At 41.0% G+C, this 24475-nt stretch overlaps 1 protein-coding gene across 2 annotated transcripts in view; it reads right to left on the bottom strand.

Annotated features, from left to right (window-relative positions):
* Lama4 (laminin subunit alpha 4) overlaps positions 1-24475 on the bottom strand; it is a 172418-nt gene that overhangs the window by 82088 nt on the left and 65855 nt on the right. For both annotated transcript variants that reach the window (XM_023706138.1, XM_023706137.1), the window contains 3 exons: positions 15320-15444; positions 10210-10290; positions 2411-2625 (listed from right to left, as the gene is read on the bottom strand). Coding sequence is in view for 1 of the 2 variants with exons in the window: in XM_023706137.1 (XP_023561905.1) it covers positions 2411-2625; positions 10210-10290; positions 15320-15444 (421 nt within the window). In the remaining variant the exon portion in view is untranslated. The remainder of the gene's footprint in view (positions 1-2410; positions 2626-10209; positions 10291-15319; positions 15445-24475) is intronic.

The raw sequence follows: 24475 nt of genomic DNA on the forward strand, positions 1-24475 counted from the left end.
TCTACAGGGTGTTCAGGGTCTCACTACTACATCGGACTTGTAGTGATCCACCTGTTTACAGCCTCCCAAGAGCTGGGATTATAAGTGTGCGCCACCGTGCCCAGTCTCAACTACCATCTCAGCGCACTCCGGGGGCAGGCCTGGCATGGCAGGCCTGGGGATCGAACCCTGGGAAGCATCTCTTAATGCTAAAACAGTACAGCATTTTCATGATTTCTAGAAATACTGGAGATAAGTGTGTAATTCTTGATTGGGGATTAATTACATTCATCTTTAAGTCTGTGTGGTCTATGATACAGAGATTATACTTCTCACTCAATTCAGGTGTGGCAAGTGAGATTTCCAAAAGTGACCCTAAGGCAAAACGGAATCTAAATTTTCTAGGAGTCCCCTCCCAACTCTGTGGGGTTTTGTTGTTATCATGCAATGACCTGAATCCACAAAGATCCTGGTAAATTTCACACGGTACTGAATGGCCACCGGGCTCAGTATTCAACTGGAAGTAGAAAGCTATTTTTTCATCACAGATGGAGTCTCCAGCTTAATCCAGCTCCAGGCTCGGCCCCCGCCAGATGCGCGGGAGCAGCAGTCCCGAGAGGAGTGAGTGAAGAGTCCAGCAGCAACTCATGGCTCTCGAGGGCTTGACCCTTGGAACAGAGACTCCCGACCTCCAAATGACAGCGAGCAGCGGGGTGGCGAGGAATATGCCGGCGAAAGCATTAGGAGCATATTTAAATAAGCTTAAAAGGCCTAAGAGCCTATCATTTGTTTCCTGATGATTTTCAATAATGCCTCTTGGAAGAAGCAAAAATCAAAATGCAATTTCGTCAGACTGTTCATTTTCCACTGAGTTTTCATTTTGTTTTGCAGCTAAGGTTTGAGCCTAGGGCCTGACACATACTCCACCCGAGCTACACCCAGGCCCCTCTCCTGGGGTTTTGTGTGGAAATTAACTTGTAATACTGTATTTAAAGAGGAATTCCAAAACTATCACTGGTAGCAATAAACTGGGATAAAATTGTGAGGTTTTTCCCCTCATCTTTTACCTGCCTTTCCAAAACAAAGTTAGCTTTAAGAGATAGATTCATTCCTTATATTTTAGCTATATAAAGTTCCACAAAACACACACTATCCCATTCAGCAAGATTATCTTCTATTACTCCCCATGTGAGTTTCTCTTTTAAGAATACTTTGTCATTTAAACACACATCTAATGGCAGTTTTGAGATGGGGGTCATCTCTCAGGCTGTGGCCTTCCCCAAGCTGTTTTGTACCCCTGCTCCAGTCTAGCAAGACATGGGACTACCTCTTCCTGATCTCATTTTCCATATCACGGCTCTTGGTGCACTGTTTCCTTTTAGGGGAGTTTACTCTTACTGTGACTTGTGCAGGTCACACATGCGTTCTCCTCCAATTTAACTAATTCTTACGTCTTTCCAAGTGGGGTCTGTGCCAGGAAGTTGACTTTGTACAGATGCACATCACAGAGCATAATCCCTCTTTCTCTCCCTGCGTTCCTCAGAGGCATTAAGAATACAAATACTCAGGCTCACCCTTCCTTACTCCTAGATGAAAGCAATTTAACTTCACTTCTGCAGAGCTTCACTCTATGTGGAAAATGGGTTGAAGAATGCATCAAGAAAATGTTTGCAGTTTAACCGACGTCTAGGCAGGAAGATTTCTTATTCTATTACTGAAATAGTTACTCTATTTGAGGAAATGAGGAGGGGAGGGATTAAACTGAACCTTGGTTTGCTAATCTACTTCACTGAAATATCAGTCTTACTAAATAAAAATGAAAGAGGAGCTATGGCTTGCAGGAAAAAAAAAAAAACTGATTTAAACCATGTTAAATTTCATTCAGGGCCCTGGTCTATGATAGATAATCCATTGAGGTTTATTCATATCTTTTGATCAAAATTGGAAAGATTCAAAATTTTAACACAAAAATTCATTCATCTGTGAATTTCATTCTATCCATGACATAAGTTACATTAGCAGCCTTGATAAAAATTTCTAAGGGCTGGCCAGATAGCTCAGCAGACCAAAGTGCTTGCTTAGGTAGAGCCCAGTGAGGGGCGGGGGTTCAATCCCTGGTGTGTCATGCAGGTCCTGCCCCCAGGGCATGCTGAGATAGTCATTGAGACTGGGTGTGGTGGTGTGTACCTGTAATCCCAGCGCTTGGAAGGCTGAAAACAGGAGACCCTGTAGACCCTGTACCAAATACATTAAAGAAAAAAAATTCTAGCCCTGGTGAATTTAGGTGTACATTTCTGAGAATGTATTTTATATGGAAAAATGATGCAGGGGCACCTCCAATACCTTCCGAAGATACATTCTTGATCTGAATTCCACACTGACAGAGGGCCATACTGGCTTGACAGCCATCTAAGAATTTATGACTCTGTACCTGCACAATTCTTGGCAGTCCTGGCATCCCCATAGTAGCCGGGAGCACAGCGTTCACACTTGAATCCTGTGGTGTTGCGTAAGCAATTCCTACACTGCCCAGTGACCTCATCACAGTCTTCAAAAATCAGATTGGGATCTGAATTTCCACTGCAGTCACACTTCCTACAGGTGCTTCCGATGAGTAAGGGGTTTCCATAGTAACCAGGCGCACATCTGCAGGGTGATAAACATGTTAAATATTTGGCATCCATAGTTGTCATTCCTTTTTCTACTTAATTTTTTTTCCTTCCTAAATAGAAAGGTGCAGTAGATTGTCCAATAAAATCCATTGTCCCTTTTCCATTCTTCTAGTAGGACTGGACTTTGTTTTTAAGGAACTAAACCTTCTCATTGTGTTGTAAACCTTTTAGTCAGGATCCAGAGATAGGAGTGTCTGGATTCAATTAGCGTGTGCTGCATTGCTGGTCATCCCAGGGATCTGTGTGGACGGGGCATATGGTGGCTGAGCTATTGTTAAATGTGCTACAATGAGATGCTCAGTGGGGTAAGCTGAAAAATGTACTGGCCAAAATGCTAATAACATCCCCCTTGAGAAACTGGTTTAACACACCATCCATCTTGCCATAATGAATTGTTCAAGTAACTAAGCCTGAGCCAATCAGCAGTGAGTATTGTCTTGGCCAAAAGAGATTAGCTCTGGAGTGATTCCATTAGATCTGAGCTTAGACTCTTGTTTGAAGGTCACAGAAAGGCATTTGGTTCTCCTTCACACAAAGGAAGAGGGAGCAGGCAACACTCTTGGTTGCTGGCTGCCACCTTGTGACTGAGTGAAGCCAGCCTGGATACAAAGCAGGTGGCAGAGCCAAGAGTACCACAAATAAACTAAAGCCAAGATTGCCACTGATTTGGATGTTTTGGACAGGTAAGCTTGTAGAGGCAAGGTGCATACCCGCATGAAGGGGGTGGAGCCAGCTTGTGTGGTCCATCCGGCAGCCCCCTTAAAGAGGGAGCCTGGTTGGGGTGGAGGGGAGAGACTGAAATATGTCCAGCCTTCACTCTCCTTGCCAACTCATACACTCTGGCTGGGGCTACCTCTGCCCAGAGTAAGGAAGCCCTCTCTCTAGGTGTCCCAAAGGTGTCAGTAGAGATTCTGCTGTAAGAGTTGACATTGCAAGTCTCATCTATGCTGGAAGCTACCAGCTTCCATCGCCTGATACCAGAATGTAGCCATCAGGCAAGGAAGTGGCTAGTGTTGTTGGATAATCCTATTTTTGGAAGATAAAAGTAAAAATTTAAATTTTTATGTGAAATGATGCTTTTAAAAGTTGGGCCAAGCTTTGAAAAAAAAAACACTGAACAGGTCAACTCATAGATTTTTGCCAGCTGATTATGTAATCTCTTGCTATGGAGCCTCCACTACTGGAGGAAGACAGGCTACCTGGCACAGAGGAGGGAGTGGCTGGAAGGAACACTTAGCTACAACAGAAGGCGGAGGAGTCAGCACTGATACGAATGGAAGAAGAAAGAGCTGTGAGATGAAGGAAGCCAGTGTTGGCTTCAGAGTTCAGGATGGCATCCAGCTGCAACAGGGAGACCAGGGTGAGGAGGACTTGGGTGGGGCCTGGCCTTGGGAGTGGAAGGGAAGGGAGGGCTTTCCAAGGAAAGCAGTAAGCCCGGCCAGTAATAATAAGACACTAACTCTGTACAAGGCTTCCCTTTAAATAAGAGAAACATGACTCAAAACATTCATAAAACAAAATAAAATAAAACCACACCTACAACTAACCCCAGGATTCTAACAAAATGACTGTTCAGCATTTCATGTGAGCTTTCTCAACTTTTCTTTAATGTTTCCTTTTTGGGAGGGATACAGTTGCAGTGATGGGCTGGTCTATGTTCAGTCTTTACACCTTCTGCTTGCCTTGTAGCTCATAGTTGTATTAATGTGATGTTATTTAGCTACCACCAACATCTGGGAGAAAGGCCACACAGGCTGGCATGGAAGACTGAAAGGTTTCCTCAATTTTTCAGGGTCACATAGCTAAGAAGTCACAGTGCAAGGCTAGACCTTCCAATCCTGCTGTTCTTTCCTTTGCTCCAAGCTGGACCACACTGCTGCTGCTACAAATGAATGAGTACATTTATCCAACAAGGGAACAATTCATGCCCACTTTATATAAGGGATAGAAAGAAACATGAAGAGGAGAAACACATAGTCAATGCTTGAAAGAACAGAAAATGAATTTAACCTAATTATATATACACAACATCATGAACTTTAGAAATCAGTCTACAACACACAGGAGAATGAATGCAAGTTCCACACACTCTATGGAGGCTCCCAAGAGGAAACATTCAGTGAGCTTTCTTGTTCAGTTTCTCATATCTTTGCACCCTTGGTCCCCAAACCAGCATACATTATTGTTCTATCGAATATGTGCCCAAATTGAATTTCTACCCTTGGCTGCTGTGCATCAGACAGATTAGCCTCAGACTCCCAGAAATGGACTCAGATCTACTACCTCAGTGTATATTTGAGACTGTTGGAACCTGGTGTTGAAGCATCTTGCCCAAGCTCATAAACTCAGCTTTTTTGTTTTTTCCACTTAGTTCTACTGCTTGCCGTCTCCATAGGGTGTCCCCAGGTTCTCCACAAAAGAAAACTCAAATTTTCTATTCTTTAAGTTGGAACTTTGGTCATAGTGAATGTCTACTCCGAGTTACTTTGAGTTCTAAGACTAGGTTCCTTTTAGAGTGAGGCTTTCTGGGTAAATAAACAAATCTTCTATCTTCAAAGAGCAATAAATTGAAAAAAGTACTTATCTATTATTTATTTCTGTATTTTATCTCCTGAAAAATAAGTTCCACGAGAGTTTGGATTTTCTGAGTACTGTCTGATATGTTCTCTTTAAAATGCTCTAGCCTTTGTAAATAGACCTGGACAGCAAAAGATGCCAGACTTCCCACTGAATGGCTTCCTGGTGTGACGTTTGCCATTTGCTCCACATGTCAGCTGCTCAGTTTTCTAAGACAAAAATGCTTGCTACTTAGTCTCCCAGAGAGGCCTTTGTAGTTTTTAATAGAAAAATTATGAACATTGGCCTCACCATTGTTTTTAGGCAGCTAAAAGATGTGCAGGCCCATAAAGCCAGGGTGGGAAGGGCCTGAGGTATGGTTAAGCCTCTGTGACACCGCACTCAGGGAAAGCCCTGAGCAAGAATCGTGACAGACCTGGGGCTTAAGAAAGTGAAAGCTTTTCTGGACTAGTGCAGGCTCACTGGGAAGTGAAAGCAGGACAGCCAACAGTCAAGCCCAGTTTGGGCAACTTAGTGATGTAGGAGTACTCAATCTCAGAATAAAAAAATAAATAAAAGAGCTGGGGTTGCAGCTCAGTATGAAGGCCCTGAGTTCAATCTCCACTACCTCAAAGGAAATAAAAGTGAATCTCTAAGCAATCTCAACTTGAAAGGAAACACTGCCTCTTTCAAAGAGGAGCTAGAGAATTTTAAAAAAGCCAGTCTATGACACAGAGAAAATCTCTAAATAGTTACTCTTATTATTAAATGTACAAAATGTAGACAGTCTTTTAACTAAGGGTTGTGGTTTTTCTTTGCTTTTTATTATTATTCTAGGAGGGATACTAAGAGCTAAGGGTCCACATGAATTTCAACAGTTAGTAGGGGCTGACCTAGGAGACCAAATAACATTGGTCTGAGACGTATTCCTTCTGCATTTCCAGGGAATATTTTGAGGCTATGATTGACTCATTTTCTGGCTCAGTGAGGGTCTGAGAGAATTGTTAATTGGCCCAGGATACAGCTTTTTCTCCTCAAGGTTTGAGGTTAAACTAACTGTCCTCTATTAAGGACTGAACAGAATCGCTAATGGGTATCAGATGCCTCTTGTCACAGGAGTTAATGGTCTGACTAGCACCCTGCTGATCCATTGCAAGGCCTGCAAAAGCAGAAGTATCCTTTGGACTTGGCTGAAGAACATCCTGGAGCACAGTGGTGTAGACAACAGCTCAGTCAGTTCAGTGTCATAAGTACGTGCCTGGCAAGCACAAGGTCCTGAGTTCAATCCCTGGTACACACACACACACACACACACCAAAAAAAGGAACATTGGTCCCAACCCTGGCACAGGGGATCAGTCTCTCCCTAGACATGGACCTATAGATAAATCCCTGGCCCACATCTAAAGCTTACGAGATTTGCCATTTACCAGCAAGCCTGGGTCAGATCTGGTAATAATCAGACCCCAAAATGACAGTTTTAGGAGGCACATTAGTCTGGGAAGTAGAAGTAGAGTGTTAAGAGATTTGGCATCGTGCCTGCAACTTGGCTGCACCACTGTGTGTCCTTCCAGGCCAAGTGATTGACCTCTCTTTTGAGAGGTGATACTCTAATGCTTTTAGTGCATGGTATCTGGCATGTAATAAATGTGCAATGAAAATTAATTGATGGGCATTTGAGTCCTTGTGGGCACTGTCCTACTTTCAGAGGTGCAATGTGTGCCTGGGACACAGTGGATTATCTTTTTGAATCTCAGTTTTCTTTTTTAGAAATTATGGCTCTGACATGAATGTTGTCATTTTTTTAATGAGCTGCTATCTATCCTTGGTATTTCACAGTCCTCATCCGTTAGCCTAGGAAACACCCCAAGAGGAGCCAGTCATATTTTATAACTTTGTTGATGAGGAAAATGAGCCAAGGGAAGAGATGGAACTTGTCTGAAGTCATGTCACTACTAAGTGGGACACGCAGGACTTGAACAATCAAGCTTAATAGTCTGGATTCTTGCCCTGTCCTTATAATGCTTTCCCCAAGTGCCTTCTTAAGCATCTTCTATATTAAAGGGTCCTTGACAGTTGATAATGGGACTCTCTGATATGCAGGAGAACCACTGCTGATCTGCTAAAGGGGCCCTTTGGCAAGAGGCTGCAGCAACCAAGGGGTTCAAAGAAGCTCCCCTTCTAAGATCTTTTCTCTGTGTAGTGATGGTCAGTGTCTCAGTTACTCTTCTCTCATTGCTGAGACAAATACCCAAAACCCAAAATGAAGGAAGGAAAGCTTTATTTAGCTCATAGTTACTGGAGGTTTCAGTCTATACTCAGCTGGCTCCAAGGCAGAGTGGCACATGGCAGAGGGCAGCCATTCATGGCTGGGACAAAGAGCAAGAGGGAGAAGGGAGTGGCAGTGGCCAGGACAGCTAGCTGGCTACTCTCTCCCCTTCTCACATTGTAATGCAAATTACCTGCCCCAGGCAGGTACAGCATCCATACCCATAATAATCAATCACAAACTTCTGGAGCTGCCCCAGGACTGTAAGAGGCTTTGAGGGGACAACTAGACACAACCATAGCAGTCAGTTTGAGCAACTTTCTCAGCTCTTTTCATTTTTTCCACTCTTTCTTATGTCCCCTCTCTCCATGCCTCTCAAAGGGAAGGGTCTTCTAGATTAAAATTTGATTTCACAATTCAGTATGAAAAAGGAGCCAAGGCAAAGAATCTGAGATACAGTTTCTCGTCTGCAAGGAAGTTCATGGCCAAATGAGGAGACAAACCGAAAAGCCATTCAGTGCAAGCCAGAGGTAAATGTGAAATAGAAAAGTAAGCAAAATCTACTCAAGAATGCAGTGAAAGGGGTGATTTCTTTTCCCTGGAGGGGGAATCATCCAAAATGATGATTTTATTTATGTTTGAACTCATGTTTGAGACTGATGAAAATTTCATTTGACCAAGCAAATTATTATTTGCAGGGAATACTGAGAATCAAACTGAGGACCTCATGCTTGCCATGCACGGCTGCCACTAAGCTAAATCCCTAGCCCAAACAGCCACATTCTTAAATTGCCTGAGTTAAGCCTCACCTAATCTATGTTTTCATTGTATTGGTAAACTTGAACCTCTACAGGAACGTTTCAAAACAGGCAGCTCATTTGTATGGATATCTATTTCAAACAAAACTAAAATATAATCCAAAACAAAAACACTGTAGGTCTCTTTTATACTTGGAGGAGATTTCATTAAGTGGTGGCATCTTAATGTATTTTCTGTTCTTATAACTCAATATCACAAAGTGGGCAATTCATTTTAAAGTATATTTAGTCTTCTAGTTGTAGAGACTGAGAGGTTGGAGACTGAGTGATGCACCTGGCGAGACCACACTTGTTTTGTGGAACTCTGAGGAGTTCCAAGGCAGAACAGGACAGCACTTGGCAAGAGAGAGCAAGCTAGCCAGAAAGAGCTCAAGTTTGTAGAAAGCCACTCACTCCAGAGGCATTCAGTGACAGTGAATGTAGCTGAAGAAAAAACAAAAGAGAAAGTAAGAAGGCTCCCAAATTTCTGCAAACAATAGCTTTTTGTCACAATCATCATTTTTAAAAAACAATATATCTTGCAGTTTTCTGCTTTGGTAAAAAAAATATGTTCACTAACTGACATAAGAAAGTTTATAGCCACAGCCCTTTTATTTACACTGTAAACTTATTGGCTCTATTTTTTCTGGATAGATCAAGTCATTACTACTAGAAAGGAGATTATGGAAAAAAATAAGAAGTTATTAGGTGTCAAAACTCCAAGCTAACACTAAAGCCATCTGCTGGTTCTTTATTTCTTTGTCATTAGCCCTCTGAGGGAAGGATTATGCACATGAATGGCCCTTCATTATTCAATGCTATAACCATTGCTTAATTTATTCATACCAGACTTGTGGAGTACCAAGAGCATTAAACCTGGGGTTGCATAAGAGGGTTGGGCCCTGCAGCAAAGAACAAGTCATTTAGTTTCTCACATCCTAGCTACCTTATCTTGTATGTGGAGATTTTTGGGAGATAACAACAATTAAACTTTCATCTTTGTTCTATGAAACTTGTAGGCTCTAAAATTTGGGGTAAACTACAGCATTGCCTCTGAACCTACCTAGCACAAAAAGATAGTCTTGGAACTCAAAGTAACTCAGAGTAGGCATTCACTGGGACCAAGGTTCCAACTTACATAATAGAAAATTTGAGTTTTCTTTTGTGGAGGACCTGGGGACATCCTATGGAGAGGGCAGGCGGCAGAACTAAGTGGAGAAAAACAAAGAAGCTGAGTTTAGCTTGGGCAAGTGCTCCACCATCAGCTTCCCAGAATCCTAGCCATACACTGAGGTGGTAGATCTGAGTCCATTTCTGGGAGTCTGAGGCTAATCTGTCTGATGCACAGCAGCCAAGGGTAGAAATTCAGTTTGGGCACATATTCGATAGAACAATAATGTATGCTGGTTTGGGGACCAAGGGTGCAAAGATATGAGAAACTGAACAAGAAAGCTCACTGAATGTTTCCTCTTGGGAGCCTCCATAGAGTGTGTGGAACTTGCATTCATTCTCCTGTGTGTTGTAGACTGATTTCTAAAGTTCATGATGTTGTGTATATATAATTGTGTGTATCTGTGTGTGTGTCTGTGTGTGTGTGTGTGTGTGTGTGTGCATGAGACATGACTTGCAATAGTGCTTCCCAACAGCAGAGAAAGGAGCATCACCAAAACTATCTAGAGAATCTTCTCAATGGAGACAGACTCAGTTTCCTCTTTTCTGGTCTGGTCTGTTTATTCCATGATGCAGCCTAGCCTGAAGTCCACTGGAACATAAACTGACGCAGTACTGGGAAAGCTGCCCCAAGGGGTCTAAAATGAAGTCCTCTACCCTGTCTTCTTCAGCATCTGTCTGAGGAGCACAATGGCAGAACTGCCAAGCATAAAATATCAGAAGCTTTTTATGATCCACATAGGAAATGGAGAATTTTGTTCACCTACCTTTCACAGTTAGGCCCCGCATAGTTTTCTTTACAAATACACCGAACAGCTCCGTTTTTTCTATAGCAGGATTCTGCAAAACTGGAATTTTAAATGTACATTTGAAGTCCATTCCATATGCCATTGAAAAGATGATTTTAATTTTTGATTTGATCATTTCTACTTTGACCTTCCTTCAATTTTAATGTCTGTGATCATTTATTTATTTAAATTCAATCTTTCCTTTTCAGGAAAATTTAGACCATCAGGCCTAGACAGACAATGTGCCCCATAGAGAGGAACATTTCCTAGCCACGTCTTACCGATTTCATAGAGGTCCTTCCTTGTTTTGAAGCAGTGAGAATTTCTAGTATTTCAGATTTTATATTCATTTATATATGGACATTAATATTTCAAAGACAAGCCTAAGATAAATGCTTCAAAGCCAGAAGTCAAAAAAAATTACCTGTCATTTAGATGTATAAGAATTTCTTTTAATTTCCACTATACTTTATATACATTTGACAGTTTCCCTATATTTTTCAGCAAGGGAACTTATGTATCTATTTATTTATTTATTTGGTTTGTTTTGGGGTAGGTAGGGTCATCCTTGGAGCTGAGGCTGGTCTTGAATCTATCATCCTCGTATCCACCTCCCAAATGCAGGAATTACAGGAATGTACAACCACACGAGGCTAGACCTCTTCAAAAAAATCACAAACTATTTCTAAAATCTCCACTTAACCTTAATTTTTTCATGTGTATCTTAAAGATTTGAAATGACAGTGAAGGGACTGGCCAAGAAGCAGGACACGCAATAAGATTTTAGCCAATGCAGGCCCTTGTATTCTTCTCCCCCTTTTCCCCTTCCTCCCTTCCTTCTCTTTCTCTTAATCTGGTAATAAATATGCATACATAGCACAAATAAGTAACAAGAACATTGCCTCAAAGGACTGAATAGCTATCCTAACTATTAAAGCAGAAGAAATGTATGGAAAAATTTACCCTAACACATGAATTATGCCTGATGTAGGGGTATGTGTGTGTGTAAAATTTTGATAGCTCTTAAATTAGTTTTGGCTTAAGTACTGTGCAGTTAACAAAGTGTGACCTGGGTTCTCATGTTCTTGCATGCGTCAGCAATCGTCCCCTACTGATCTTTGAAGGAAAGCAAATGGATGTGTTTGCTTGATTGGAAGACATTTTAAAGTCAGAAAGAAGCACATATTCTCAGTGAAAGCAATACCCACAATTTATTCTCTCTCACAGTTTGGTAAAAACATTCCAATGAAATTACATTTCCTTGGCATTCATCCCTTCATTTTGACTGTTCTTATTCCTCTAGCTGACTTAAAGAAACAGGCAGTTGAGTTCAGAAGAGGGATGAACCCTCTTGCAGTTTTCTTTGAAGGTGTTCCACCCAGCAGCCTGCCCACAGTCCCAAGATGAAACATCTTCTGGGGTTGTCTAGGGTTGTCTGCCTTTAGCTGGTGTCCTACTGTTTCAAACAGATGACATTTTCCTTAATTGGAGTGATTACCATAGTGACTGGTAGACATGGAAAGTGTCTGGCCAACCTTTAAGTAAATAAATGAACTCCATGCAAATAGTCCTTGGGCATGACCACTGGTTTCTGCAGTGGCAGACTCAAGCAGGAGCAGTCACTGAAGTCCACTTATATATATTTTTATCAGCATTTACTGTTTATATTTTTCCTAGGACAATTTCTATTATTGGCTAAGAAAACAGAAACACTGCCTTTCTCAGCCCACTGCAAGCACTGTGGCGCCCACTTCAAGAGGAAGGCTAATTTTTTGCTCTTGGAAATCCCTTAAGAAACTTGAAAAATAGCCTCAGTCCTTTGTTTGTTTGCGTAACTGCCTTAAGCATTATTTCTTTACTCTGTGGTCTTTACACACACACACATACACACTCTCTCTCTCTCTCTCTCTCTCACACACACACACACACACACACACACACTCGCACCTACACCAGGCATAATTTATATGTTAGAGTAAATTTTTCCATACATTTCTCCTGCTTTAATCTGGCTATTGTGGTCTGGCTGTTGTTCATTGGAAATCCCAGGACAGTAGACTCGACTCATGAATATTTCAAGTCTAACTCAGATTCCATATCAGGCGCCTTTCTGAAAAGTCCTGATAATTTTATTTTTATAGAAAGCAACAGTATGAATTTTTTAAAAAATGCTAAACAAGACAAGGGGGCATTCGACTTTACTTAAGATATATTAATATTTGAAATTAGAACTCTCTAGAATCCATGCCAGTGTGTTCAGGTCTATGACTGTGGACTGCCCGCTTCTGTCGCTTTGCATTCAGTTCCTTCCATAGTAGAGCGCTAGTGCCGTGACAAAGGGAACTGCAAACCTGAGCCTCCTGTTGCAAGCTCCTCTCACTCCCAAACAGTGTTGTTTACTTACTGATGACACAGTTTTGTTCTCATTTTCAGCAGGATTTTCATCTTCAAATCTGTACCACAGAGACTTGAGTGCTCCTATCGCAGGCTATGTACCTAATTTCAGAGAGGATTCCTGAGGTCCTAGAGCCACTTCTGAGGTAAGCCCTGGATCTACTCACACGCAGTGTGTGTAGAACGGCAGCTCTGAATGTCTTTGAAAGCTGCTGCCTTTGTCAGGATAGGAGACTCATTACCCAGTTGGAAAGTTGGTGCTTCCTTTATTGGGAAGAGCCAATAGTCCTCAGAACCTCATCTTGCTTAATGAAAGTACTCCACAAATCTGGCTTACACCTAGAGTCCTTTACTGTAGAAACTTCAGAAATTACTCTATTTTGACCTATTTTAAGGAAGATGAGATTTCATTTTACACAGTGCTGTGTTACAGTGACTAGCGCATGGCTAGCTTAGGACAAATGCACAAGAATACTGACATATAATATACGCTCAATAAATTTACTACCCAACTGTATGTAGATGAGATATCTCAGTCCACAGGCAATGATGTTCTAGATGTCTCACATCTTAAGACATTAACATTAGGTAATTTAGATGAGACGCTGTTGTCATGTGAGTGGGACAAAAAGTACAAAAATGCGATGATACAATTGGAGCTACCCGAGATTGTCTTCCTAATCTTGCTATAATCTAAAGAAACTGTCTGTAGCTAAAGGCTTAGCAAATCTTTACTGAGCCAAGGATGTTAGCCAATGTCTATTTATATGAGTGAATGAGCAAAATTGGTTATTGGAAAGTTAGAGATAAACATGTTTAACAAAATTACTATGGCAAAGAGAAGTGTGGTAGACATCTCACCTGATGTGGTTAGGATGAATTTTTGAGACTAGCATATTAATGAGGAATTAAAGCTTATGGTATTAATTATTGAAACTGTCCTACTAATTGGTTTTGAAAGTGTCTCATTGCTATTTGTTTCTCAATAAAATTATTAAAAAAATAAAAAATAAAGATTGTGCTAAATGAAGCTAAAGGAATTCTTGAGTGGAAATAATTAACTATTAATTATTTGTGCTTTTAAAGCATACTCTCAGTAGCATGCATCATGCACATTTTATTAACATCAGATTAGAAAAATCAAGAAGCTATGTCTGAGCCTGTTTCATGGTTTCCGAAGGAAGATAGGTATGTAAAAGATCTGACCTGGTCAATATAGGATTTAAATATATCATAAGCTACTGGATGAAGTGTTAGTCAATAATGATGTTCAATTGAAGGAAATAGGGAAAACCTGATTGGCATCTTCTTTTCCTCTTTTCTCATCAGTAAATGTGAATGTGATTGTGATTGTGTGTGTGTGTGTGTGTGTGTGTGTGTGTGTGTGAGGTACTTGGGCTTCTAAATCACTTTATATGCATTATTCAACTTAATCTTTACAACAGCTATCAATTGCATAAATATTCCTTCTAAACAATTAGAATATCTTTCATACAGAAAATAAAAGTATTAGAAAAAATACTGTGCTGCATGTTAGGTAAGGCCAATATCTACATCTGTCCATATGTAAGGCACCAACCCAAACGCTCCACATATATTCTTCTAGTCCATTCTCACAACCTCACAGTGCAGACCCTCAGACCTTGGTTTGATTTACTTATCAGGGCAAAAGCTAAGATCCAGTGCAGATAAAAGGAATAAGGAATGGAGCCCAAATCATCCTAGTCTCCGGACCCTAAATCTCACAGAAAGAGAGACACAGACACTAACTTGTCTAAGAACATGTAGGCATAAATGACCAAACAGAAATTAGGCTGTTTTTTCTTTCTCTTTGGTAGAATAAAAAATAAAACATAAATTTTGTCTTTGTCTCTGCTAGCACAGGGCTTCTAGAACTTTCAAGTTTTCTGAGTGAAGGCTGCTTTTTCTTATTCATAATAAGTCTCTTTCAATCATACCTGTTTATGCTAAGGAGGGGACTCAGTGTCTCTAGAATGGGAAGTCTGTAGAGGAAACCATCTCGTAACTAGAAGGCTAGGCCAGAGGGCTAGACCAGAGAGCTAGAGGGCTGGTTGGGCTCTTCAACCCCTCCCCTAGACCTTAAGGGAGAGGAGTCAGGCTGGATATCAAGTGTGATCACCACAGGCCAGTGACGTGACCAATCCTGCCTATGATCGGAATCTTGGTAAGGATTTTCCGCTCTGAGCCATGATTGTGTTGAGGGTGGTGAGTGATGCTTTTGCTTTTACAGTGGAATCTCCTTCTGCCCCCCACTGTATTTTCCTTTATGCATTGCTTCCTTTGGTTGTATCTGAGTAGTATCTTTCCTAATACACTGATAATTATAAGCATAGCACTGTTCTCAGTTCTGTGATTACCAGATTGCGATTTGATATTACCGATTGTGATTTTGCTAATCCAAGGGATAGCTGAGAAAAGTTGAGGCTGGCCTTCTCCATGAAATTTAGGTGGCTTCACTGACCACTGTCCAGGGATTAGGGGATACAGTCATCAAGTACATTGCAAGAGCAGATACTGCACCCAAAGTGGTTTTTGATTGGAGAACTTTCCTATATCTTGCTAAGCTCATTTCAAATGAGGTACTCAATTTGGAAAAGCAATGCAGAAGTCTGAATGGGAAGAAGGCATGGTGGGGGATAAGCAGTCGAAGATCCCATCCTTCTTCAGGACTTACTTGGCCAGGTGGGGCAAAGGACAGGGGCATGGCTGGCAGGAGTGCGGCACTTCCCTGATGGAATCTCCAATATAACCCTCCAGGCATCTTTCACAGTGCTCCCCAGTGGTGTTCCGCTGGCAGTTCTAAGAGACAAAAGACAGGAAATTTGACAAGGAAATAGAAGTAAAAATTTTATAGACATCATATGTTGTGACTAGACAAACTTGCAAACAAAGGGACATCAGATCCAACGTAATAGATGGCATGAAGGCACATAAAGGAAACCTGTCACCCTAGGCAGTGCTAGAAAGTGAAGGCAAGTGGTTGATGACTTCACCCTGGGCTAGCAGCCTGAGGACTCTTTCTAATTTGTGTACAGAGGGGACTATTCCTAGATTCCTCATTTCAATTCTGAAATAGAATCAGGAAGATCAAATTCTGGATGTTCTGGAAGCATGAGATTATTGCTTTGGAATGAACATGAAATAGAAAAATAGTATCTCCTGATGCTTACCTGTGACCATGGGAACAAAAAAAGATTTATGGAGCTAAACAAACAAAATATGTCAGACTGTAACGTAAGTGGAGTAGAAGGTAGACAAGAGGTATTCTACTAATTGTTGGTATCCCTGATAATGACACATAAAAAAGTAGATTGATTCTGTGATTTTTTTTCCTATTTGTGCTAAGTATAATAAACAGGAATAATAAAAAAAGACCACAACACAGGATGCGCCTTCTGTCTGTAACACCTGTTTCCTCATTCAAGATTTTCACAGGCTTTTAAAATTCCACAAAGTCCTCCCGGACTCTTCCCTCCCAAGTTCCTCCTTACTCTACTATCTATATTGTCCTATTTCCCATTGCCAGCTTCAGCATATCCTCCCCCGTACACTGCCATTGTGAATGGAGTATGTCCTCAGGAGCTGTTGAAGGATTCATTTCTATAAGAGGCAGCAATGACAATGCAGAGACAGTGTTCTATGGGATTGGCCTGGACAGTGCAAACCAACACTGCTAACACTGTATTTTTATCTTTACAGTCACTAGAGTGTAGAAAGGGTAGGTGTTTATTTGTTTGTTTGAAACCATGGATTGAACTCAGTGGGTTGAGTTTTTGATGGAAAATTCTACTGTTCAAATTCCATCAAGGAAGCACCAATTGGAGCAATTGCCTTAGAAACACCTATCCACGGCAGCCTCAGTAGAATGACTTTTTCAAGTAGTTCTTTGGGGAGATGTTGAACGCAGAAAGAAGGAGCAGCAACAGGCTAAACTCAGATTATTTTTTAATGTATTTGTTCATCTTATGTTTTTTTTTTTTTTTTTTTTTTTTGTGGCTGGTTCAGCCCACCCTGGGGGTGGGGCTGGCACAGCATGTGGTGGTGGAGATTGAACTGTGGTCTCTAGGCTTGCCTAAGCTTGCCTGAGCAGGCTCTTTAAACCACTAAGCTATCTCACAGGCCCTGTTAGTTTTATGTTAATTGAAGTTCAGAATAAAAGAATAGCCATGGCCTTCTCTAAACATTTTACCCGTATTAACTAATTTTATTCTTGCAATCCGAGGTAGGTGCTATTTTCTCCCATGTTACTAATATTAAGATAGAAGTACAGATGGTTAAGTAAATTGCCCAGTGTCACAGATTCAGGCCCCAGGGCTCTGGATCTCAGTGTTCTGCTTCTTAGAAAGTACTAGAGAAAACAAGCATAGACTGCATCAGAAAGTATTAGAATATTTTTGTAACGATTAATCTTTGTTGTCAATTCACTTAAGTGGTACCTAAGAGATCAGTGAAGCACATTTCTGTGTGTGTCTGCGTGTGACCCCGGGAACAGCTGTCCCCTGGTTCCTTCCTCTTAGACATTTTCCTCTCATTCTCCTTTCTGGTTGCCTTGAGGCGGCAGCTTTAAGCTACTCTGCCATTTCTTGTCTCATTTCTGCTGTGGAGCCCACTGATAGTGGATGGAAACCTCTTCAAGTGTGGGCCAAGGAAAACATCTCCTCTTTTATTTTTTTGTCTACATCAGGTATTCTATCCTGGCAACACAAAAAGGATTGATAGAATTTTACTAACAGTTTGAACTTTAAAAGAAAAACAACACAGTAATCAACACAGAAGTCAAAAGGAAGGAATCCAAATGTGGGCAACACACTATCTTGATAGGACGTGTTTGGGTATTTGACCTGATGGACTCTGATCGTAATCATGCAGCAGCATAGAATGTAGGGGCTAGTCCAGACTGCCTGATCAATGAGAACTTTGAAAAAAGTATGCTATGCAGATATGATAGCGTTTAAATATTTCCCTCACAGTTCTTACAGGTGTGTCTTGTGCTACATTAGCCTCCAGGAAATGTTTGTTGTGGAAGTAAATGAAGGGAAAGGAGAAAAGGATGAATCAACCAACTATGTATGGAACACATGAAAAGAATTAATGTGCACAGAACTAGTAGCAATCTGTCATCCCAGGGAAAACTAATGAGCCTTACCCAACTACCATGAAGCTAAGCCCTGAGCAGTCTGGCAAGGTTGCTTGTAGACTGGGGTCAAGTTTAACTGAGTCCTTGATAGACAGACGAAGCCCATCTGTGTAGAAGGAACAGGCTTGTTGTAAGATGTTAGGATACTGTTTGTGCCTGAAGTACCTGGTAAGATCCAAAATGAGCTAACCCCAGTTCTGCCCCTTTGTGGTACTTTGAATTTCTTTTCAGGGCTTTAATTCTGTCATGGTAGCTATAGGGAATAATCACCCTCCAGGACAAACCACCAAATCTCTTACAACCGCTCAAAGACCAGAGTGCAAACGTGGACTTTCTTTGTCTACTGTTTGTTAAGACTTGGTTATGAAACTCCCTAGAAGCCATGGGTGTACATTCTGGGGTTGGTTGGAGGAAAGTGCTGGAGGCCCGGAAAAAGAGCTGTGGCTCTTCAATTTTCTAGCTGGTTGACTTCCAACAAATCACAAGGCCTTACTAGGTCTCTACTCCCTCACCTGTAAAATGAAGTCTTAGATTAGATGGCCTGTGAGGCTTCTTCTTACTCTGAAAACATTTTACCCTGAGATTGCAAAATTCCCCTTTACTTTCAATACCTTGTTATTTAACAAACGCACAGCATAAATGACAACAATAAGCATGTTGTTGTGGGGAGGAGTTTAAGTAATTAGCAGTACTGAGATTGAATCTTGGGGTGCTATGCCACAGAGCTATATCCCCAAGTTATTTTACTTTATATTTTGAGGGTCTTGTTTAACTGTTCCAGGCAGCATTTGAGCTCACTATCTTCCTGCCTCAGTCTCCCTCAGCATGGGAAAGTTTCTTTTTAAATAAAACTCACTCCATTCAAACATACAACAAGGCCAGGGCTGAGCCAGAACCTGAGTCTTTAGCATGAATAAGTGCATTTTACTGCAATAAAGGAGTAACCCAAGCAGCTTGTAAATTACAAAGTCAAATTTGTTTGTACTTATGTTATCTTACAATTTTAGCTACTAAAGCATTCATTCACTTAGCAAATCTGGATTAAGCTTTTATCATGATAGAAAATCAATTGCAACTATTACTTTGTGGTTTTTATATATTTTTTCATATCCAAAAGTTTATTTAGCTGATGAAAATGCAAACTGGCATCCTGAATGGAGAGAGAACTGGTTTGTGAAATATAAGGCAAATATACTTTTAAAGAGCAGTCAAATAGTACACACATCACAAAACACAGAAATAAAATCTGCTTAATTAATAAAACAAAAACTCCTCTATGAGGGCCTGCGAGATAGCTCAGTGGACTAAGTGCTTGCTTTGGCAAGCTCAGGGACCAGGGCTCGATCACTGGTCTTGCATGCCGCCCCCCCCCCCGGGCATGGTGGTGCATGCCTGTAATCCCAGCACTGGGGAGGCTGAAAAGAGGAGGATCACTATGAGTCCAAGCTGCCTAGTAGGACCCTATACCAAATATATAACATGAAAAAAATAAAAACAAAACAAAAACTCTATGAAGCTTCTTTCCTTCTTTTCTTTTTGTATTTTAGGGAAGGGTCTACAGGGTGTTCAGGGTCTCACTACTAGATCAGACTCATAGTGTTCTGTCTGTTTACAGCCTTCCAAGAGCTGTGGTTGAAGAAGTGCACCACCACGCCCAGTCTCAATTGCCATCTCAGCACACCCTTGGGACGGGGCTAGCACGGCAGGCCTGGTGGTGAATCCTGGCCCTTGCGCCTGCTTATAGGTGCTTTAATCCACTGAGCTATTTGGCCGGCCCCTTCTGTTCTTTATATACATAATCTTTTATTTTGTTTTTTATTTATATCTGGGTTTCACCTATAGGAGAAACCATACAATATTTACGCTTGTGTGTCTAATCTTACTTCACTAACCATTATGGTATCTTGGTACAACCATTTTCCTACAAATCACTCAAATTTATCCTTTTTGATGGCAAACTAGTCCTCCACTGTGTATAAATGCCACATTTTCTGCATCCATTCATCTGTTGGTGGGCATATAGGCAACTTCCAAGATTCAGCTATTTTGACCTGTGTTGCTATAAACATGGAGATGTATATTTACTGTAATGTGATGTTTTTATTTTCTTTTTTGGTACCAATAATCAAACTCAGGACCTTGTGCTTATCACACAGGAGCTTTGCCGCTGAGTGATATCCCTGGCTCCAAAGTGATGCCTTTAATTCTTCTGGGAAGACACTAGGAGGGGAATAGTGGGTCACGTGAAATCCCTAGTTTTAGTTTTTTGAGAAATCTCCATACTGATTTCCATAATTCTTGTGCTAATTTACATTCTCACCATCAACATGGAAGGGCTTCTCTCCTGCCTCCCTGAAGTCTCAAAGCGTTTGATATCTGGATGAAAATAATCCTTTCTGGTGTAAGAAAGAATAGTAGTGTTGTTTTAATTTACATTTCTCTTGTACATTTTAAATGTATTTATTGGGTTTTTTTTTTCTTCTGTGAAGTTTCTATTCATTTCAGTTGGCAATTTTTTGATAAGGTCTTGTATTTGGAGAGGGATCTAATTTTTTGAGTTCTCTGTGCATTCTACATATTAGCCCTTCAGCTGATGAATGAGCTGCAGCTATTAAGATAAAGACTTCCTTCCTCCCTCTGAGGTGCTCACAGACTTGTGAAACAACCAGTGGAGAACCAAGACTAATTTGCATGTTCAGAGTCATGACAGGTATGTAGGATGTATTTACCTGCTAAAGACGAGGGAAGTTAACCTTCTAGGTCTTCTTGAGGGAGCTAGAGGTTTAGTGGAAGTGAAAATTTGATCAAGGCTTTGAAGTAACCCTTTAAGAAATCATGTGTGGGGAACATGGGAATAATTCTTAGCACAGAGTGTGAAAGTTCAGAGTGGGGCTGTATGCTCAGTGTGGCTGGGGCAGAAACCTCAGAGGATTTTAGAAAGAAGAATCCTTTGATTAGGATGTGCTTTTGACGATTTCTTCACTGTGGTCAGAAGGTAGATTACAGGAAGGACAGTACACATTTGGGAAGCTGGGGTAGCCATCACAGGGGGTTACTGCAGTCCTCAAGTAAGGCAGTAGTATGGTATAGAAGAGAGGAGGCTGTCTTCTAGTTCAAACTCTAGTATTTAGTGGCCAGCGAGATATCTCAGTGGACTAAAGCACCTGCTTAGGCAAGCTTAGGTAAGTGCAGTGCATGGGCCTGGCCCCTAGAGAGGGCTGAGCTGGCCAGAGTTTGGGCATAGTAGTACACACCTATAATCCCAGCACTGTGAGTCCAAGCTGCATAGTGAGACTCTGTAGCAACCAAATACATTAAGAAAACAAAAAAACCCCCAAACTCTAGGATTTAGTCAAATTGATGTTGGGGGTAAAGCAACGGGAACCGATGAGATATCTGGGGCCTTCAAATATCGGAGATCCAGCAGAATGGTGTGGTTACGAACTGTGTGGGAAATGCAAGAGGTGGAACAAGTTCTGGCTGTCTGAGGAGGCTGAGCGATGTATGGAGAACTTCTGACCTGTGTTCATTTCCTGTTCCAATTCTTATGCTGTTGGACACCAACAAAGTGAGAGTTGACCAAGCTACTCTTCCTTAGTATTCCTCAGATAAGATCTTTTCCAACTTTCTTTCAGAATATCAGCTATTACAGAACCAAGCTGATCACTATTTGGAAAAGTTCAGATTTTTCCCATTTGCCATAGATTGAAAGATTGTCAGAACTTTAACATGCAGATTATGCACTTGATTTAGAACAATTTTATAACTGCAAATAAGTCTCTATATTCAATTGTCTTTTGCCTGAAACACCTAATACATCTGCTGGGTTTGATACAAGCTTATTAGTCTTACAAAGACATACTTGGTTGATTTCTGCCCTTCACACATACTGGAGAAGAGCTTCATCATGAGAAAATGTTAGTGCCTGCAGACATTAGCCAGATAACTTTACTCTCCTGAGTAGGGCTTCAGTTAGCTTTCAAAATATTGGATTACTTCCCTTCTCCATTGTGTTTAGGGTAGATGAAAAGTCCATTTGAATATTACTATATTTTTAACTTATAAAATTACTTCAGATAGTTGTAGAAAATCTAGGCAGGTATACATTATTCAACAGCAAAAAGAAAACAATAAAATAACCAGCTAGATATAAATACACAACAGCTTGGTGTGCTCTTTTTAGATTTCAATTATATTTTTATAGCTCCCTTGATGTTTAAAAATCTGAATATTTGATTCCTATTTAGGAAACATATTCTTTGGAAATCTTGAACCTCTTTCTCCTTGATTATGCCCGAGTATATGTGAACCCTTCATGTTTCTAGAGCTCCCGTGGCCTGGCTCCTTGTGCTTCCTGGTGTTGTGAGATCCACCAGCGCTTCCAAGCGAGGTGCTCTCCAGCTCTTCAGGTAACCCAGCAGGAGACCTTTCATTTAGAGCCAACACAAGGACCTGGCACAGGGGTAGGGCTCAAAAGGTGTTTGTCAGATGGATGTACTCAATCAACAGATAAATCAGTCCTTCATCAGAGAAGCCAAGGAGCCTTTGCCGGTGGTGAATTTTAAGCCACGACTTGCTTCACTTCTGTTCCAGCTGCAGGCTTTCTCCAAATCACAGACCTTCAGTTTTTTTTTGTTTTTTGTTTTTTGTTTTTTGGAACTAGGGATTGAACTCAGGCCCTTGCGCTTGCCAGGCAAGCACTTATTCTAGTGAGCTATCTTCCTGGCCCAGACCTTCAGGTTTTTAGGTGGTGACTGACTTGACTCAGTTCCTTCCGGTTCCCAGTCACCCACCCTCTGCAGCTACAATAAAATGTAAATTCTCTGTGACCAGTCAATCCTGCCATAGGTGCTTCTCCAAATTCTGTCTTGTGCTCCCTTGTCAAACACCTCAAGAGTCATCACATCCACTAGAGTTGCTGGCTTATGGCGTCCCATCCAGCTGACTCAGCTGAGAACCCAAGGTGCTACAGTTCTGATAGGATGTAAAGTGGACCCTCAGGAAGAGCACACTACATCATAGGATCCTAAGCTGTTCTTCACTTATACATTTTGATATTTAAAATTTAGTGTTGCACTAATGAAGAAATCTTTCTGCTTGTCTGATGTCTAAGACAATATGATAATGGGCCTACTCTGTTTTGTTGCTGAGTGTCTTACTTCATCAAGTACTTAGGATCAGCTTATCAATTTAAATTGACAATGAAACAGGAAAAATAAGAAGCAAGAGGGAGAGGACAAGGTAAATAAAGGACTCTCAGTCTTCAAAATCAAAGCACAATAAGATAAAATGAAATAAAAGAGCTTCCTTTTTTATTACTTATGGCAGTTGGGAGACATAAATTGTTGGGGAAGACCGGAAGATGGCAAATTTGAGCCCAGCCTGGGCAGCCTAATGATTTAGCAAGACACTGTCTCAAACAAGAGCTGAGAATAACTCAGTGGACTCTAGAAGGCTCTGGGTTCAAACCCTAGTACCGTACAAAACAAAACAAAACAAAAACTTACTGAAATACTAGCAACTACAGTAAGCTGCAAGGAAGGGCTCAAGTCAGAGCTTTTATTTTTTCTGGCAACTTGAGAGGTAAAAGTGAGCTGGAACTCCAAGGCAGGACCCAGGAAACCCAGGTCTGCACCACAGGCGTGCAGGAATAGGAACGCTTGGGCAATGGGAAACAAAATGAGTTTGATTCAAATGTGACTCCATTGACCTCATGTATTTGCCAAATAAGTGACAAAATATCATTCATGTATTTGGAAACTTTTTCTCCTCTTTTACTTGTCTTTAATTAAATGCAACTTCTATCTTTTTCTTTAAAAATCAGATTTATAAGGATAAAAATAGTTGCAACTCTGGAAGATAGGATTGTGGATAATTTTCACTTTGAATTTCAAATATTGTATATAGCTAAGCTTTTTTCACACTGAAAATTTTTTTTAATTACTGTAATCATGGAAAACAATATTTCTATCTGGATAGGGTAATATGAGAGAAATACCATGAAGATGAACAATGCATTTTGTCTGCATTTTCTCTTTCTTTATTTCTGTCTTTCTTTCATATTTAGTAGTGCCTATAAGGTCTCATTAGGTAAATTGGACTTGTAGTAATTCTCCTGTTTTTCAGCCTCTCAAGAGCTGGAATTACAGGTGCGCACCACCATGCTCAGTCTCAAACATTGGCTCAGCATGCCCCGTGGTTGGGATGGGGCCAGCTCGGCACACTGGGGATCAAACCTGGCCGCTGCACTCTGTCTAAGGAGGCGCTTTAGTCCTCTGAGCTATCTGGCTGGCCCTTGCATTCTCTGTCTTGAATTGAAATAATCCAGGAAGACTGGGAATTTCTCTGGATGAATATGTACTTAACATTGTAATTCATCCCCAAATATGTGTTATAATTCGTACCCCCCAGAAGCTGGGAGGAATTTCATGTTGACCACTAATTTCAGAAGCTCATAGGTTGAAGATAAAGCCACAGTGGCTCCTACTCTGATAACACCATTTCTTTTGATGGGCAGCAGCAGAAGGAATTCTGATCTCCTTTCATGATTTCAGTCTTTGGTCTTACCAGTTGCTTGGTGGCTGCTGATGGACATGGTAGTCCCTATTTTTTTCTAGTTTAAGAAACCAGATGACAAAGAGCCTTTAATTTGTTGACTCATCAGAGATATACATTTTTAGTTCAAGTGTATGC

Source organism: Octodon degus, unplaced genomic scaffold (genome assembly GCF_000260255.1).
Source record: "Octodon degus isolate 3935 unplaced genomic scaffold, OctDeg1.0 scaffold00241, whole genome shotgun sequence".
In the NCBI taxonomy this organism is placed as follows: Eukaryota; Metazoa; Chordata; class Mammalia; order Rodentia; family Octodontidae; genus Octodon; species Octodon degus.